Source organism: Nymphaea colorata, chromosome 3 (genome assembly GCF_008831285.2).
Source record: "Nymphaea colorata isolate Beijing-Zhang1983 chromosome 3, ASM883128v2, whole genome shotgun sequence".
Lineage (NCBI taxonomy): Eukaryota > Viridiplantae > Streptophyta > Magnoliopsida > Nymphaeales > Nymphaeaceae > Nymphaea > Nymphaea colorata.
Window position 1 is genome coordinate 15,255,483 of NC_045140.1, and position 16,182 is coordinate 15,271,664.

A 16,182-nucleotide genomic window follows, 5' to 3' on the forward strand; every position below is an offset into this window, starting at 1 on the left:
CTAGCCTAACCTATTCATCGCAGCATTATGTGTTCTGTGTTCTACTAAATCCACCCTGTGGAAGGTAAGAGGCGATGCTTGTCAAACACTTGGAAATGACGTTCTCGAGAGAGGGGCTTGGATAAATGAAGCATTTGCATCTGTTACAATTACTGTTTTTTGTCATTAGCGGCACTTGAGAATCTCTCAAAGGTTGAGCGCTTATTTATTAACTTTTAAAGTTGATCATTGATTTGTAATTTTGCATACCTTTTCTATAATTTCTATAACTTAAAAAAAACCTATATCTGACCAAATTCCAAATAAACTAGACAAATTCTATGTCTTAAAGTACATGAGTATTCATTTTGAATTCAGACATAGTATTGTAAAAAACTATATGTGTTGGAGAGTATAGGCTCCTTGCCAATCTGATACATGACCAGTATAACCAAATTTTAAATTTTTAAGATCAATATAAAGTATAACAAATTATTTTTGAAACTCAATAAGAAAAAAAAATAGGCATGATCTGATACATGCAAATACATATCAAATGATTTTCTGTATTGGTGAGAAAACTGGTTATTCGCGACACTAGCTGAACTTATTTGTGGTATTGTAGACAACTCGGGGACCCTTTTGCAGGTTCTGTTGGGTTGTGATCTAGGACGGGTACCACTACCAGAACGTCGAACCAGATTCAGAATCCAGGCTTGCCTGGTTCCAATGGAGGTCTGGCCCGTTTGCGGCCACCTTGCTTCGCATTTTCAGACTTTCAATACTGAGAAGAGAAGATGAAAAATGAGGCGCCATCCTTGCTAGGTGAGCGTTTTTTATGCAAACCTTCCTACCATATGGCTGAAGACCATGGCAAGCATGGCCGAGAAGGCCGAGCACCTTCAGCCAGACTTGCGGCAAGCACGGTTGAAGGCGCCGAGAGGCTAAGGGAGGCTAGCGACCGACTTGAAGTTGATGCAGCGTGCAGTGTGGGCGGAGCATCATCAGCAGAGTGCGGGCAGCAGGCTGAAGACTTCAAGGCAGATCAGACAAGGGAACTAGACCTAGATCCGGCTGAAACGAGTTCAAACCCTCGAGTCTAGTCCTATACCAAGTCCAAGCGTGGCAAGCCTAAGGCCGAACTTAGGCAAGTTATATGAGTGAACCCTTGCGGGAGAGGCCGAACTCACTAAACGTTCGAGACGTCTCGTCTCGATTTCCTTTTATGTTTTGCCTTTATAGTTGAATCGTTTCATTTCAGCAAGTGTCTCGGTTTATACGTTAAGTATTTAAAGTTTCATGTAAGTCTTTTTTCATTATGCAATATAAGAATCAAGTTGAAGTTTGTTCGTGCGAAATAAGCACCTTTTTATGATGTTACCCCTTCAAAGCTTGAGTGTCTTTTGTAACATTTTCTAAGTGAATCTGCAAAATAGGCTAAAAAAGTATGAAATGCAATGGCTTTATTAGATATCCAACTTCAATGTCTATAAAAAGATTACTGAAATGATATCTCATCAAAGTTGTAAAGGGACTGAACCAAAGTTTAAGGCAGGATACCCGAGCTCGCTGAGGGCTTTTGTAATTTGGGCATAAAAATGTTTTGATGGTTTAAGCCATTCTATGCTATTTAGATAACAGTTAGTCACAGAAAACATATTTTTTTAATGCCAAACAGTTTTTTTTTAATTTTTTATTTGTTACAAATCTACTTATCTTGTAATAATGTTTGTGTTATTAGTTTCTCACTTATTTTTTTTTTCTATTTTTAGTTTTTTAAAATTTATCATATTTTTTCCTTTTTTTTCAAGCTCATCGTATTATACTAAAAAAAAAACCTTGCCGTTATTTGTGACTATTTAACTCATCATAACACAATAGTGGAGTTCCAAATTTAGAAACATTCACCTCTGATATAGTCTGATCTTTGATCCCATCCTTACTATTCAACACACACTCTCTTTTTGCTATTTAGATAAGTCACTACTAGATGCGTTTGCCTCAGATATAATACGATCTTTGTTTCGCTTGACTACCATATGTATATATATATATATATATATATAGGAAACCAAGTAAAGTCAATTTTGAATTTTTGAGGTGGGAAATATAGTTAAGAGAGTGAAAAAAAATGGAAAAATCAGTTCTAAAATGAAACTGATTCTATAGAAAGCAATTTCAGATGGCGGTTTGTTTGTTTGGCCTTGCCTTAAGCTTGTCAGGTGGCTGAATGTCATGCTTAAACTTATCTTGAGCGTGAACAAAATCATTTTCCAAGTACAAGAAAAGTTTGAGAGCGTATCTGTAAATATTCCGCTTAATTCAAGTCCATATGTTGCGATATTTTTGAATCCGCACCTATGTCGACGCGACGCACATGCGAGCAGGGTTCGCACCCATAACCTGTCAACATTATTTTTCTCCATTCTCAACGCGCACCGTGCAGTCAAACCGCACCATTAACATTTTGGTCCATTTTTTCGGTTTTCATTTTTTCTAATTTTTATTTTTAAAGAACGTCGATTTAGGTCGCCCCTTCCCGCTGCCTGATCGATCGACCCAGATCCACCGGCGGGATCCCCTCCGTCCGGCGTCCGCTGCTCTCTCTCTGAGTTCTACCTCCACCGGCGGCATCATCTCTGCCGTCCGTTGCTCCCTTGCTCTATTCTTATTTCACATCTTTCCACTTCGTCTTTACTCACGAACGAAGCGGTAACTCTCTCTCTCACTCTTTGCAGCAGTGTGTTTTGATTTTGATTTCTCTCTGTTCTGTCTCGTCTGCCGCAGGCCCCTTGCTTGTTGTTTTCTGCTCTAATTAACCTCTGCGACTTTTCTGTTGCTTATTCTATTTGGCTCATTGTTTGTCCTCTGTTTTCTGCGGTAGTTGTAGAATTAGATGATTCTGCTCTGGCTTCATGATTTTTATGGTTAGGTCGTTTGAGTTTGAGAATGTTCTATCTCTGTCTTTCTTTATGCCTGAAAATGCCACAGATTGTCATTTGTTTAGGCTGTGAGAAGTCTTTTCCTGTGCCGAGATGTGGAGCGATCTCTATTTTCTGGCAATTTTGGACATGTCTATGGGAGACACACCAAACCTTGCGTGGAAACGGCCGTTCTTACAGACAATTTTTTGTCATATATATTATATATAATAAATACCCTCGCCGCACCCAAATTTTTTTGAGATGTGCGGCACCGGCACCCCGCACATATGTGACATAGGTTCTTTCTTCTCTGTGGCACTTTTCTTTGCTACTGTTAGCTCTTTCTCTTTTTGGTTTGCAGTCCTGGATTTGGAGTCAGAGGATCGATCAAGATTTGAAGATTGGTCATCTATAAATGCCTCGGTTTTGTTCCATTTGACACCAGACAGAGAAATCATGGTATGTAAGGAACTTGGTTATTAGAATTTGCATCCTATTCCTTTGTTGTTGTTGTTGTTTATTCAGATTATGTCATCAATTTCCTTTAGAAGTAGGATGATTTTTTCATGATTCTTAGAATTCCATTCTCTATGCGATCTAATACTTCAATGGTTCTTGTTCAAAAAGCACCTTATCAAAAAGGTGTTGGATAATTAGGATTCTTGGATATGTGGGTGGTTAAATATTTGTTATCCAGAAGATACGATATTATCAGAGAGACAAACTCAGTGTCAAAACTTATCCCCTGCTCTCTGGACCAGCTTGAGTCTTGAGTTCCTTTGAAGTTTCAATAGTGCGTGTTTTAAGTTGTCATAGGTTACAATTTGCATTTTGAACTCCTTAACCCAAAATATGCGTTGATGCTTCTGGTCGAATGACTTGAATCATGTCATTTTTAACTACTGTAGATTAACAGTTGAATGCTTAATCTTGATCTGAACCAAACAAAACAAAACAAAATATCCCAAAGTTGTAGAAAGGTTAACATATCTTCCACCTAAACTTAGTAGAAACAGTTTCAATTACAATATGCAACAATTATTGGTTTTTCTGGTATTTCAATGAATATTATATAAGGCATATAGATGATGTGAAATAGCATCACGTTGAACGTAATGGTGCCATTCTGCAATTGGTGTACTATACTACTAAATCCACCTTATGTAACAGAAAGATGCAATGCTCCTCAAACTCCTGGAAACCACATTCTCAGGGAAGGGGCTTGGATAAGCAGTATTGAAGCATCTGCATCTTTTTCCATAATATAAAGATATGGGGCATTTGAGGAACAAATTTTCATAGCGCTTGAACTGTTTTACAGTTTTACTTCTACATATTCATTTGCATTCAAGAAATCTGTTGGTGTTCATTAAAAAGAAAAAAATCCACGCCACCTATTTGGTGAGTTAGTTATACGAACTCAGGGAAGCTCTTCTTCAAAATCAATTTAAACACTTTCCTTGAAGTAGAGCTTGACTCTCCCTTCCTCCTCCTTCATCACTCCTTGTCTTGACCTTTCCTCTTTTCTACTACCAGTCTTCTCCCTTCTCTCACACATCTCCTTTTTTTTTTTTTTTTTTTGGCTTTGGTTAGAAAATCATGCTGAGCAGCTTGCTGGGTGTGAGTCCATGCCCATCTGTGGGGCTGAGCTGCTCGTCACTGTCTCAGATTCTCAGCTGATAGGCTAAGTTTGGACTACTCTTAGGTAGCAGTTACTGTATAGGCTAGCTAGATTCCAAGACGCATTTAGATTGGGTTTCAACTTTCAACTAAATTGATGTTTTCATCAGTCAACTTCTGACAGTTATATATGTTTCTACATCTTCATTTTAATCATTTTAATGATTACATATTTTGCTAAATGGCTGTCAAAATACTGCAGGAAGAGAAAAATATATTATTTCATCTGGATAATTGGTGGTTGTTAAGTTTCTCCAACTTGCTAAAAATACAAAATAATCTCCATAATTACTGCCCAAGGGTGAGTGGTTCTCAGTATAGAGAAGGTGATGCTTTGGTGCACAGACTGGCAGATAATGGATCTTTGCTTTTCTCATTAAAGTATATTGCCATAGAACATTTTATCTCTGTGGTTGTGCGTCTTCATTGAAATGGTGCTTAGTGCTATAAGAGAGTAGTACCGTGTAATTATCAAATAGGTACAATTTGTGGCCCTAGTTTATGATAGAATGAAATATCCATTATAAACGATAACTCTAAGCCTGTGTAACTGATTCTACTTTGAAGTTTGAACAACTCTTTTGGTAGGCTGTTGCTGAACTGCCTATCCTTTACATATGTCTCAGACATCTGTAGCTTAAGATGTTGACGCTAGATGTGTGGAATATCTGGCTTACATTGGGTCAAGGAATGCATACGACCCCTCTGTAAATGTATAGAAACATACCTAAATCCTGTCATTCATGTTTCCCTTTAGCATCAAGCATATTTTTTCATTAGTTTCTCTATAGCGTTAGTGGAATAGGTTCCCAGGTTTATAAATAATAAGATTTAATATAACTTGCACCCTAGTGAACATGTTGCATCATGAATTGAGAAATTATGTCAAGGAAGCAAACTTCATATGCCTTAAATATCGGTCTTGTTAACTATAAAAAAATTCAGTTACAAAACATGTTCCCCTCATTGTTTGAGGCTTTGAGCAGTTCACATCCATTCGGTCACCAAATTCAAATGCTTGTTCCTACCCTGACTTAGTCTCACCACTAGCTGTTAGCTTTCACAAAGAAGACCATGACTAGGAGACGGCAAAAGGCTCTTTTTTTTTTAATCTTTTAGGGCTTGTTTCTGTTTTCACCAAAATGATGACCTTAGTTTCTTAGACTTCTAAAGAATCAGATTTACATTATTATTATGAGATTGGTCTTTGGTCCTCATTTTGTTTTTCTCTTGTAGTCTGTACACATTTCTTTAACAAAACCTACATTTCTGCTTAAGGAAGTATATGAAAAAGAAAAATTCCATTTTCGGTCTTTCTTTCTTCTCACTCAACCCTTGATGCAATCAAGACTCTTTGCTTGATTTCTTTCAAATGAAATTCTCACACGTCCCTTGAATTTGAAGGTAACTTCAGTAACTTATGAAGATTTGAAGGAATTCAGGTATTTCTTATTTCAAACCTAGATTCTGTTAAACGTTCTCAAGGACCTTGATGTTGCTTGCTTAAGAAATGGAGAAAAGTTTGACGGTTGATTTGTAGGCATGCTTGCTTGGGCCTGTGGTTATTAAACTTCCACATAATAATTGCAGGCTGTTCAAACATAGCGAGTCTAGTTTGTGACTATTAATGCCTCTTTTGGCTGTTGATCATAGATGCAATTATGTGGCGAAAGCTCTTACAGTGGAAGAACCAAAACTGTGATTTATTTGACCAAAGCATGCATCTTGTGAACTAGACGTTCTTATTAAATTTAATACACTGGAAAATCTGGTTTTCACATCGTGGAACACTTGCTGCATTTACTTGATTATAAAGTTAGAGAATACTGTAGGTTTTCCTTTGAGGCAGGTTTGGGTGCAGCGTCAACCTCCATCCTTATACCAAGTGACTCTCCATCTGCTGACAGGTTTACCACTCAAGTTTTGTGAATGAAGAAGGCATTACTAAGGCTTGTGGTTGCCCGCTTCTTCCATTGAAAAGCCACATTAAGGGCCCTGCACCCGTTTCAGATCAAGGTTGACTGACTTTTGGTTTTTCCATTTTCCCTTTATATTTTCTAAGCTTGCACACTATAATTTATTACTCATTTTTCCAACATGTTCTTTTCAACAGGTGCACTTGACATTGTGGATGAAGCAATCACCTTTTTCCGTGCCAATGTTTTCTTTAGGAACTTTGATGTCAAAAGTTCAGCCGACAAGCTCCTGATTTATTTGACCCTCTACATCAATATAGCTCTCAAAAGACTTGAGGGATGTCGAACATTAGCAGAAGGCACCAAGGCTATCATCAACCTAGGGCTTGAGAAGGTTCCCGTGCCTGGAGAACCTGGGTTTCCATTTGGTGGCCTTTTTGCACCGCCAGAGTCTCAGGAAGAAGCAGGTATTCTGATAAATGTTTCAGTATTATTTTGTTTGAATATAAGATTTTGTGGCAAGAAGTTGGTGCCGTTCATTTTTCGTATTTCTTTTGGAGATGATCAGTGAATTACTCAATAGAATTTGCGTGCACCTTCACGAAGGTGTGGCTGCTCCATACGGACGTGGACATGGTTGGATATGCTCATTCCGTCCAGGCATGGACGGATGTGCTGACTTTGTCCAACTGTTATTGGGCGTATCCATCTCTGCCTTCTGTATTATAGTCGTGCCTGAGTTGGATCTTGCAGCCTTCAACCTAGGTCGTACAATGTTGATGTACATACTTAAGTGGCATTAATGTCGAGCTATTTTTTGTTAGCAGAGCTGTTCCGGAACTATTTGAAGCAGATCAGAGAGGAAACCAGCGGCAGATTGTTGAGCTGTACTTACAGATCGAATGGCACTCCAAACAAATGGTGGCTAGCTTTCTCCAAGAGGAAATTCATGAACATTATTGTCCCACACGACCCTCCAGATGGCAGTCGTCGGCTAAACACGTCAATGGGAAGGTTACATATGGGTGATGATAGCCACTCAGGCAGGTTCCGGAAGATACAGTAGATTCAGAAACATCCTCGTGGAGGAAACCCCGTTGATGGTCAATTATTAACTCCTCCCGAGGTATTATATTTTGTAAAAAGTCTGCAATTGAACTATGAAACTTAAAAATTTCCTATTGAAATCTGAAATGGAGATGTGTGCCATTTCTGAACTATTGTGCTAAATTCCAGCCTTTTGACATCCAGAGTGCGACAGCTTTGTTACTGAAGTCGGTGAAACCCTGTGGCATCTCTGTCTGTTGTGTGTTCGTGTGTGTTCCGCTGAATAGAATTTGCGCTCTCCCAAGAACAATGGCCATGGAAAAGCTAGGAATACAGAAAAGTATTGTGGATAACTTATTACAGGGTCTTCACGTGAACGTATTTTTCACAATTATTTGCTTAGAACATGTAATTCATGTACTTTAAAAACACCAAATTAACAGGCAACCACTAAATTAATTTTGGTGACGCTTTCGGGATATCAACTTACGTTGAACACTTTGACAAAGCTGAGCAATGCCACTTTTTCTTGTTTTTTCTAAGCTGTTACTGTTCAAACGCTCATTGGATTCACTGCATCTATTTTGGATATAAAGAAGAACTAGCTGTACCCAATCCAGTTCCAACCAAACTGCATAATTTTCTAGCAAATAGTAAAAAAATGTTCTATATTTGCTGAGGCGGTTTATGCTATACAGGGTTCATGCAGGATTAAATATTTTTTATCTTAACATATTTTAATTATTTTTTAAATTAAAAAAAGCTGAATTTAAAGCGATATCTATCAGCTGAGGTGATGTGTCGGCCGGTACGCCATAACGGTGATCGAATCGATAGTGTTATTTACAACACTGGCATGGACCCGTTTGCGGTATTTTAGAGGACCTGGGGACTGCATGGCTCTTTGGCAGGTTCAATTGGTCCCCGATCCGGGACGGGTAAGCCCGACGTCGAACCGGATTCTGGTATCCGGGCTTCCCTAGTTCTAAAGGAAGTCCGGCCCGTTTGCGATCACCTTGTTTCGGCTTTTTCAGTGATGACAGGGGAACATAAAATGAGGAGCCATCTTGTTGGGTGAGCCTTCTTCTGCGCTAGGGTTTCGAAATTTCTCACGGGAAGAGAAGGAGAACGACTGATTTGAAGAAATTTTGGTAGTTTTCTTTTGGTCTTTCTTTTGTCCGTCGTTGGGGATAAAGGATACCATATGACTCTCCCATTGTCTTCATTTTTTTTTACTCCCTGACTTTTTTTTTTTTCCAATTATGTCTAGATCGGAGCTTCATTTGGTGGTTGATCGGAATGAGCGACGAGGCGAACCGAGCGGTAGAAACTTACTCGACTTCTCTCGTTTTTCTTTTTTTCGATTCTTAGAATTGGAAGTTTAAGGGTTGTCTGGTGTACCAATTTGTCCAGATAAACGGCTTAAGTTGGGATAGGCTCACCTCGTTTATCTGTATAACTGGTCATACCCAAGTGCCACCTCATTATCATATTTTCTCATTCTTGATCGCAAGGTCTTTCGTCAATCGTTTGATATCGGCTTCCTATTTCTTTTGCTTATATAGGGGAAAGGAAGATTGTAAAACCTGTTTTCCTTATCCGTTATATTCTTGTCGACTTTTAGGATGTCAAGTACTTGCGACTGCAGAGGAAGATAAAAATGCGGTTCTAGGATTTATTCATCAGTTTGAGACTTTGTGCTCGCGTGAACTCGAACTCGTCTTATGGCGTTGGTTTCATTTTCAGGCTGTGAACGTTATTCACTGCGATGATTCCACAAATGATCCCGTTAAACTGCTTTTAGCATTGATGGGGGATAACCTTAATTTAGTTGTGGTTGCTTGAATTCGTCACTTGGGACTGCGCTAGCTTCTTATGATGTTCAGCAAGTGCTCGGTCGATCCTTTTCCACCAATGCTGGGACAAGTTTGGATATTAAAATTTTGTAGCTCCAAAAATATTTCCCGGATTATCCTCTCTTTCTGGTTAAGTTATGCAACTATACCACTTCCTCTATTCATGTAGTAACTAAGTAAAGTGCATGCGATGCTTTGTTTTGGAACGGTCCATTTTACAATTTCTTTTCCTTCAGAAGTTATGATTGTAAAATTTTACTTTTACAAGACTTCACGTTTCTGAACCTCAAGGGCATACTTGATTGCCCGGATAGGATGTCTGCCGTGTGGAGATGTCTAATAACAATGTTATCTGATTTGAAGTCTTAATAAATACTGTGTATGGTTATCCTGGATTTTTTGTCGGCTCTGGAGGGACCTACTGAAAATACATGATATTTTGTTACCCTGAACTTATTGCTCAGGCAATCAAACATGCCCTAAGTGAATCTTTTTGTTCCTTCAGGCGTTCCTTGAACTTCAAGGACGGATGATAGAGACAACGGGAAAACTGAAGCAGGTGAGAAAAGTGTGTTGCATGTGTAAAAGAACTTAATGTGCTTCCTCTTTTTTTTTTTTCTTAAAAGAATTTTTGTGGGAAATGGAACCTTTGTTTTGTTTATTTGTTTTCTTGATGTTAGGTGGGACACAAATGGGGGAGACCCTAAGGCTGCAAAAAAAGTTTGTCATGAATGAGCTGTGTGGTTCTGCTTAATCTGATACGGTTCTTCTGCTCATAGAAAGAATTATCAAGCATTTAACTTATTGCCTGTCATTGTCTCTTCTAAAGTAGATTTACAGGGTACAGATTATCCATTCAAAAACATGTAACATACATGATAACTTCGTTTGTAACTTCTCTCTGTAATTCATCATTGTGATGCAGGTTGCGTTGGATTCACATTAGTCTCTGTCCTTATAAGTTCTTTTATTATTAGCTAATTTTGTTGTCTGAGTTAATAATTTTAGTTGTTAAAAATGGATATAGGTTGGTTTTCTTAAATCTGGATCCTGGTAAGATCTAGATTTATTTTATATCTGCCTGTTTTCTGGTGGGTTCAAGCTTCAAGGTTAGCTGGCATGTTGGAGATGGGGTCTCAGAGAAGGCCATAGTCTCCTTTGTTTTTCCTGTTGTGCTCATATATCAAAAGAATAGGAAAACAGAAACGTTTTCAAGGGGATTTCAACAGCTTTAGAAAGTATGGACATTGGCTTCACATTTCTAGGTGTAAATGTAATTTTTTAGTTTTCACTTGCTAGGCCTTACCCTAATTTCGTTTTGTGGAATAACTGGTAGCTGATATTGTTTGTTGCAAAATTTTGAAAGAAAACTAGCCTACAAATGCTAGTTAATAGAAGATCATACCATAAAGCTAAAGCCTTGTTGATGAGAATACTTGCCCTTCATTCTTACTAGAAACTCCAACGTGTACCTCAGCCTCCTCATCCAACAACAGGGTCTTCTATTCATAGCTGTATACAACCTCTCTGTTAATTTTTGCTGTAGTTCCATTCATCTGCATGCCTCTTGACATAGCTATTCAAGGGGAGAAAAGAGTAGGAATACATCTTCAGAGAGAGAATACCATAGCCACCTTCTGAAAGGATGAAAAGACAATGCAAGACCAGGAAAGGTTAATGAGTAGTTGATATTCTAAAATTACTTCAATCATTTTAAAGTATGGAAGATGAGGGACCCGTGCAATTTTGTCTTTCGAAATGTCAATTTATGCTAGTATGCTACTCAACAAACTAGTTAATGAAGATTAATGTTAAAATGCATTTTACAGGTGGTCCCAAAGTGGTGTGACTTTGGACTAGAAAGTTGGAAATAGGGTTTCTCGATCTTTCCTTATAGATATTTCATAACATCGACAAATTCTAGTTCCCTTCATACCATTAGTCCATTACCCTTTGTCTGAATGCATATGCACCAGACGAGCTGGATTCTGGCCCAAATTCTTTTCTCAGTGCCAAGGTCTCCCCTGGTCCTTCCCAAAGTGCTCTTTCAAAAATTAAGCTACATGTTATAAGCTCTTCAGTCACCTTTTTTCTTTATCTTGTCAACTACCCAATTGTATATTCTAATGTCAGGAATGAAATGTTGCCATCAACATAATCAAATGCTTAAAGCTGTTCTTTTGTTTATATTTAGGTACAAATGCAAATGCGCAGTAAAGAAACAGACAAAAAGCGAGCTTTCCTTACACTCGAGGAGCTGCAACAATTATCTGATGATACAAATACATACAAATCCATAGGTATATATGTTAATATTCTTTGTTTGTGAATTTTTTTGAATCTGACTTGAACAATAAATTTGTTTTGTCTTTTCCGCATGACTTTGTAGACTATGGTTCATCTTTGGAGGTTTCATGTAGCTGTTGCTTATGCTTGTGGGTTTCGGTAGTTTGTGATGAACCAACTTTTACATAAAATATGTGCTTCTGAACGACTTGATGGTAATCATGGTATAGTTTTATATTATTTTTTGAGCCATGCAGTGTAACCGTCTGACGAAATCAAGAAATATGAGTAGCGGTGAAAATCATTGCTGAAATTTTAGCAGTTAACAAGTACTGTGAAAATGGGGAATTTTAATAGTCATAACTTTTTCTGCATATTCAACATGACAGAGGTTTGTGCTTGCATGCATATCTGTAGCAAAGTTGCATCTATTTAGAGTATTGGGAATATCCCAACATTAAATTTGAAAACCATAAAATGGTTAAAAAGTAAAATTTCATGATAATGTTGAAATAAGTTTCTTACCAATATTATCACCAAATATCACAATACATTCAGATATATCTTGCTTTCTCACTTCTCATATAATTTGCATATTCGTTGTTTCTACTTTATTTTACTTTCTTTGCTTATTTATAGTGATTAAAAAGACAACTAGGTTATTTTTCTTTTTGTTAAAGAAATCTAATCAGGGGCAGGCTGCGAAGAAAGCTGGTCATCCAGACTCCCAAGAGAAACTGTCTTTAGTGCTGTATAGTGTGCATATAATTTTGATGTTTCAAATTTCAATAATTTGCTTACTTGCTCCTATAAAGCATTGCCTTCTCCTCTCCTTTCTTTTTGCTGCAATTGTACATAGTGGTCTAGACTGACATCCCTTTTGTTCTTTTTCAGGAAAAGCGTGAGTGATGGACCTCTGTAATCAATTAATCTCCCTATATGATTTTTTTTTTTTTAAATAAAGGTGATCAAATTCTTGGTCCTTCGCATCCATGAAAATGTCGTTGCTTTGTTGCTTCACGTGTTCAGATTTGTTTTGGAGCCAAAATCTGCGATGATAAAAGAGCAGGAACAGAAGATGCAAGATAGTGAAGCTGCTATAGCCTCATTGCAGGTACGACTAGGCATAGAAGTTCTGCTGCTCAACCGTGAAATCCAGTGACACATTGTCCATTTTTCACTTACTAATGGTTTTGATGTCAAGCAGACTTCGAAGGATTATATAGAGAAACAGATATCGGAGGTGGAGAACAACCTACGAGAACTGTTGGCACAAGATCCTGGTCTGGCTCGTCAGATAATGTCTATGACCGTTTGAGATCTAATGGCCTTTATTTCTGTAGAATTTCAAGTTTTCTGTTATATCTGGTGAATTCTCAATTTGATCCTTCTAAATGTCAAGCAGGAAAAATACGACCTATTTTCTTGGGTGATTGCATTCTGTCGGAATGTACTATAGAAATTTGGTTGCACATTTAGAAATTTGAATCCTAAGTTGATATTTTGTCCATTTCTGGATCAGAAGCAGTGTGCTGTTGGCACCTGGTCGTAGTTGATTTGTGATTTCAAATTGTATGATTCGAACCACTGGTATGCCCAAAGGTGGCCTGTCACTTGTTTTGGGCATGAACTATGCTATTTGTTAAACGAATTCTCTGGATTGCCCTTTTACCGTTCCTTCAAATGTCGGCAAGTAAAATGAACTTCGCTTCTAATTGTTGGTTTAACAAACTGTGCTTTTGATCAAAAGGCGGTGATTGAATTTAAAATTTCTTGAACCTATCTTTTTTGTTCACCATTATATAAATGAGAATCCCTGCTATTTGACAGCCAAACCATGGAAATTTTAACTAAACAAGGCTGCTATATTAGTTGAAAGGATGCTCGCTTTTTCTATGTGGAGACAATTAAGATATAAAGAGGTCTTCGGTATTAATCCGTATTTATAAAGGGATGTGGTAGACAGCATCCCCGTCAAGCGTGGTCCTCCATCTTCCTCCATTTTGCTGACTTGAACTTTGGTGAATGTTTTGGGTGATCAACAAGTTTATGCCCCTAATCTTTGCTTTTTTTATTAGTTGTTGTCTCCCGTTCTCTAAGCTATACGCAATACAAAAATGAGAGCAGTTTACAATTTTTATACAAGTTTTTCTCCGGAGGGCAGAAATACGATACCTTTGTGACAGCACTGTATGGTAATACTGAACAGCGATACTGCTCCTTGGCCACGCATGTCACCAAGTAGTTCGTTCCGAAGGCAGAAAGGTTTGTTAGGGTTTTTGCCCCATTTAGATTCGCTTGAAGATTAAAGTTTTTCTCGAGTTACAGTGTACATCTGCATACATGGTAGTATGTGTCGGTTAAACAGCTATCGATATATCACCATTCTTCTTCCTGCACACAATGGAGCCAGAAATTCTTTGTCTATAGGACATTAAATATATAAGTAACAAAATTTCTATTCGCTTTGGGCAGTAACTCAGGTCTTGTAAAACTGATCTATATAATTAAAACTCAAATCTACTCAGATCCAATCATTAAAAACAAGGTTTTAGAGTGAGTTGCGTGGGAGCTATTGCCTCCCCCTACACACAAAGATACACACATGCACACATGATGACACATCGAATAGGATATCGATGGATTGGTATCATTGGAAATCCAGTTTTGAACTTAAATTCAAGATAAAAAAGAGTTCGATTCTTACTGAATTTAGTAGATACTCCAAATTTTGTTTATGTAAAAGACCACTTTATATGTTTTATACCGTACTAACTCCATTTCTAATCAGGCAATATTCGATTAGTGGCATGAGATCATTGCTTAACCAACGACTGCTTAATTCTGAGGCATCATTGTTGCCGTTGATACGGTCAGGGCAATGATGGTCTCATGGTATGGCCATAAGCATCATCACTCAAGCAGTCGTATCATCGTTGAGGTTGATCTTGCGACATATCATCACCATCATCGCTGGCATTTGTCTCAGTGCCACCGCAGAATCACGGCATTGCACAGCCTTTCGCCTACACATCGAGAGCATCCTGCCATATCTTTCAAGTGAACGAGGAACCCAAGATATGCGAAGATACAATTCCATGTATTTTCGCGTCCCCGTGTCTGGCGGTGAGTCTAAAACGGTCACTGTTTCTGGTCATCTCCTGCTCTGCATGTCGACTGATAAGTCATTAATATAATGCCTGCAGTCTGAGGGCAATCGGCAAGCTTTTCTTTATTATTCCTTCCATGCAAACATTAAACAAAAGCTCCGCCAAACCATATCGATGAGTTGAACACATGCATCTCTAGATTCTCGCACCTTCACCGTCATTTTCTTTTCCTTTACCATTCAATCATAAGATGCCACGTTGAAATCTTCGTTTCCCTCCTTCTAAAGAAAGTACCGAACAGTTCCGGTAGCTCAGATGCTGTATATAAATTCATTGCAGCAGCGCCACACATGCATCCTGTAGGGGAAAACGATGACATGTCCCTCTATTTTACTTAACGGTCTCTAAGAAGGGTGGTGTTGTCTTTTACTAGGACCGGTCAATGGAGTCCTTGGTATGCTTCGCCGAAAAGTTTTATAAGGTTGATATTGATCTTGTAGTTGGTGGATAGCCAACGAGCTGAATTCATCGATTCCAATGGAATTGCACAAAAAATTGTCTGGATTTTGAAATTTCATAGGCTATCAAATGTTACCGAAGAACAGGAATAGGTGGGTCGAAGAGTGGATTTGTAAATTGACTTCTCGAATGTAATATTTAACTTTTTGTGCAACTATGTTCACACTGACCTTCACCGTTTGCAATAATATTTGATTATGGGAAAGTAGTTCTAGTTTGCTTGATAAGAAGCAATTTGGATGCCTATAGAAAAAAAGCAAATTTATACACTTATTTTGATGTGAAATATAACCATTTTTAGATGCCATCTGGCGTATGATTGTTGGTCTTTGACGCCCTTGACCAACTTGATTGGTTGACTAGGCAACGCAACGAATGATCAGGTTTGCTTGTCTCCTGCTAAATAGTGTATCTTGAAAATTTCAGCAGAACGAATAAAACGACTAATTATAGTTGGATGTAGCCAATTTCAGGATAGATATAGCTTTTATTCTTGGTGCGCGTCTTCGGATAAGATAATGCACAGACAGCCATGAATGAAACAGAAGGATGAGCAGAAATATATATGATTCCCGTCCATGCAAGACCTTGTTCTGTGCGAGGGAAATTGCTCAATCATTTATGAGCGAAAACTTGGGTTGGTGACCTACCAAATGTGACCTCATGGCAGCTCAATATCACCTTTGACGGCCCATATTTGAATTACGTAGACGTTCATGTCTACTCTATCTCAACTACAGGTAACGTGCGACTAGGCTCTGTTATCTCTGGAAATTCTTCAGACAGTTTTGCTTCCATCGAAGTGAGCCAGAGTATGCCTCTGAACGTGCGGAGTGAGAGAGAGGGAGCAACCATTCAACTTGCA

The 16,182-nt window shown here is 38.2% G+C and overlaps 2 protein-coding genes across 2 annotated transcripts; both read left to right on the plus strand.

The window, feature by feature from the left end:
- The first annotated feature begins 2,462 nt into the window (after window positions 1-2,462).
- Window positions 2,463-7,729, plus strand: LOC116251167 (actin-related protein 2/3 complex subunit 3). Its single transcript, XM_031625274.2, has 5 exons — window positions 2,463-2,691; window positions 3,265-3,362; window positions 6,491-6,599; window positions 6,697-6,966; window positions 7,327-7,729. Exons 2-5 carry the CDS (start codon window positions 3,360-3,362, stop codon window positions 7,563-7,565), a joined length of 621 nt encoding a protein of 206 aa, XP_031481134.1. The 5' UTR covers window positions 2,463-2,691; window positions 3,265-3,359; the 3' UTR covers window positions 7,566-7,729.
- Window positions 7,730-8,465: 736 nt separating this feature from the next.
- LOC116251462 (uncharacterized) lies at window positions 8,466-13,198 on the plus strand. Its single transcript, XM_031625751.2, has 7 exons — window positions 8,466-8,697; window positions 8,817-8,869; window positions 9,908-9,961; window positions 11,597-11,702; window positions 12,583-12,589; window positions 12,718-12,802; window positions 12,896-13,198. Exons 2-7 carry the CDS (start codon window positions 8,846-8,848, stop codon window positions 13,004-13,006), a joined length of 387 nt encoding a protein of 128 aa, XP_031481611.1. The 5' UTR covers window positions 8,466-8,697; window positions 8,817-8,845; the 3' UTR covers window positions 13,007-13,198.
- Window positions 13,199-16,182: the final 2,984 nt, after the last annotated feature.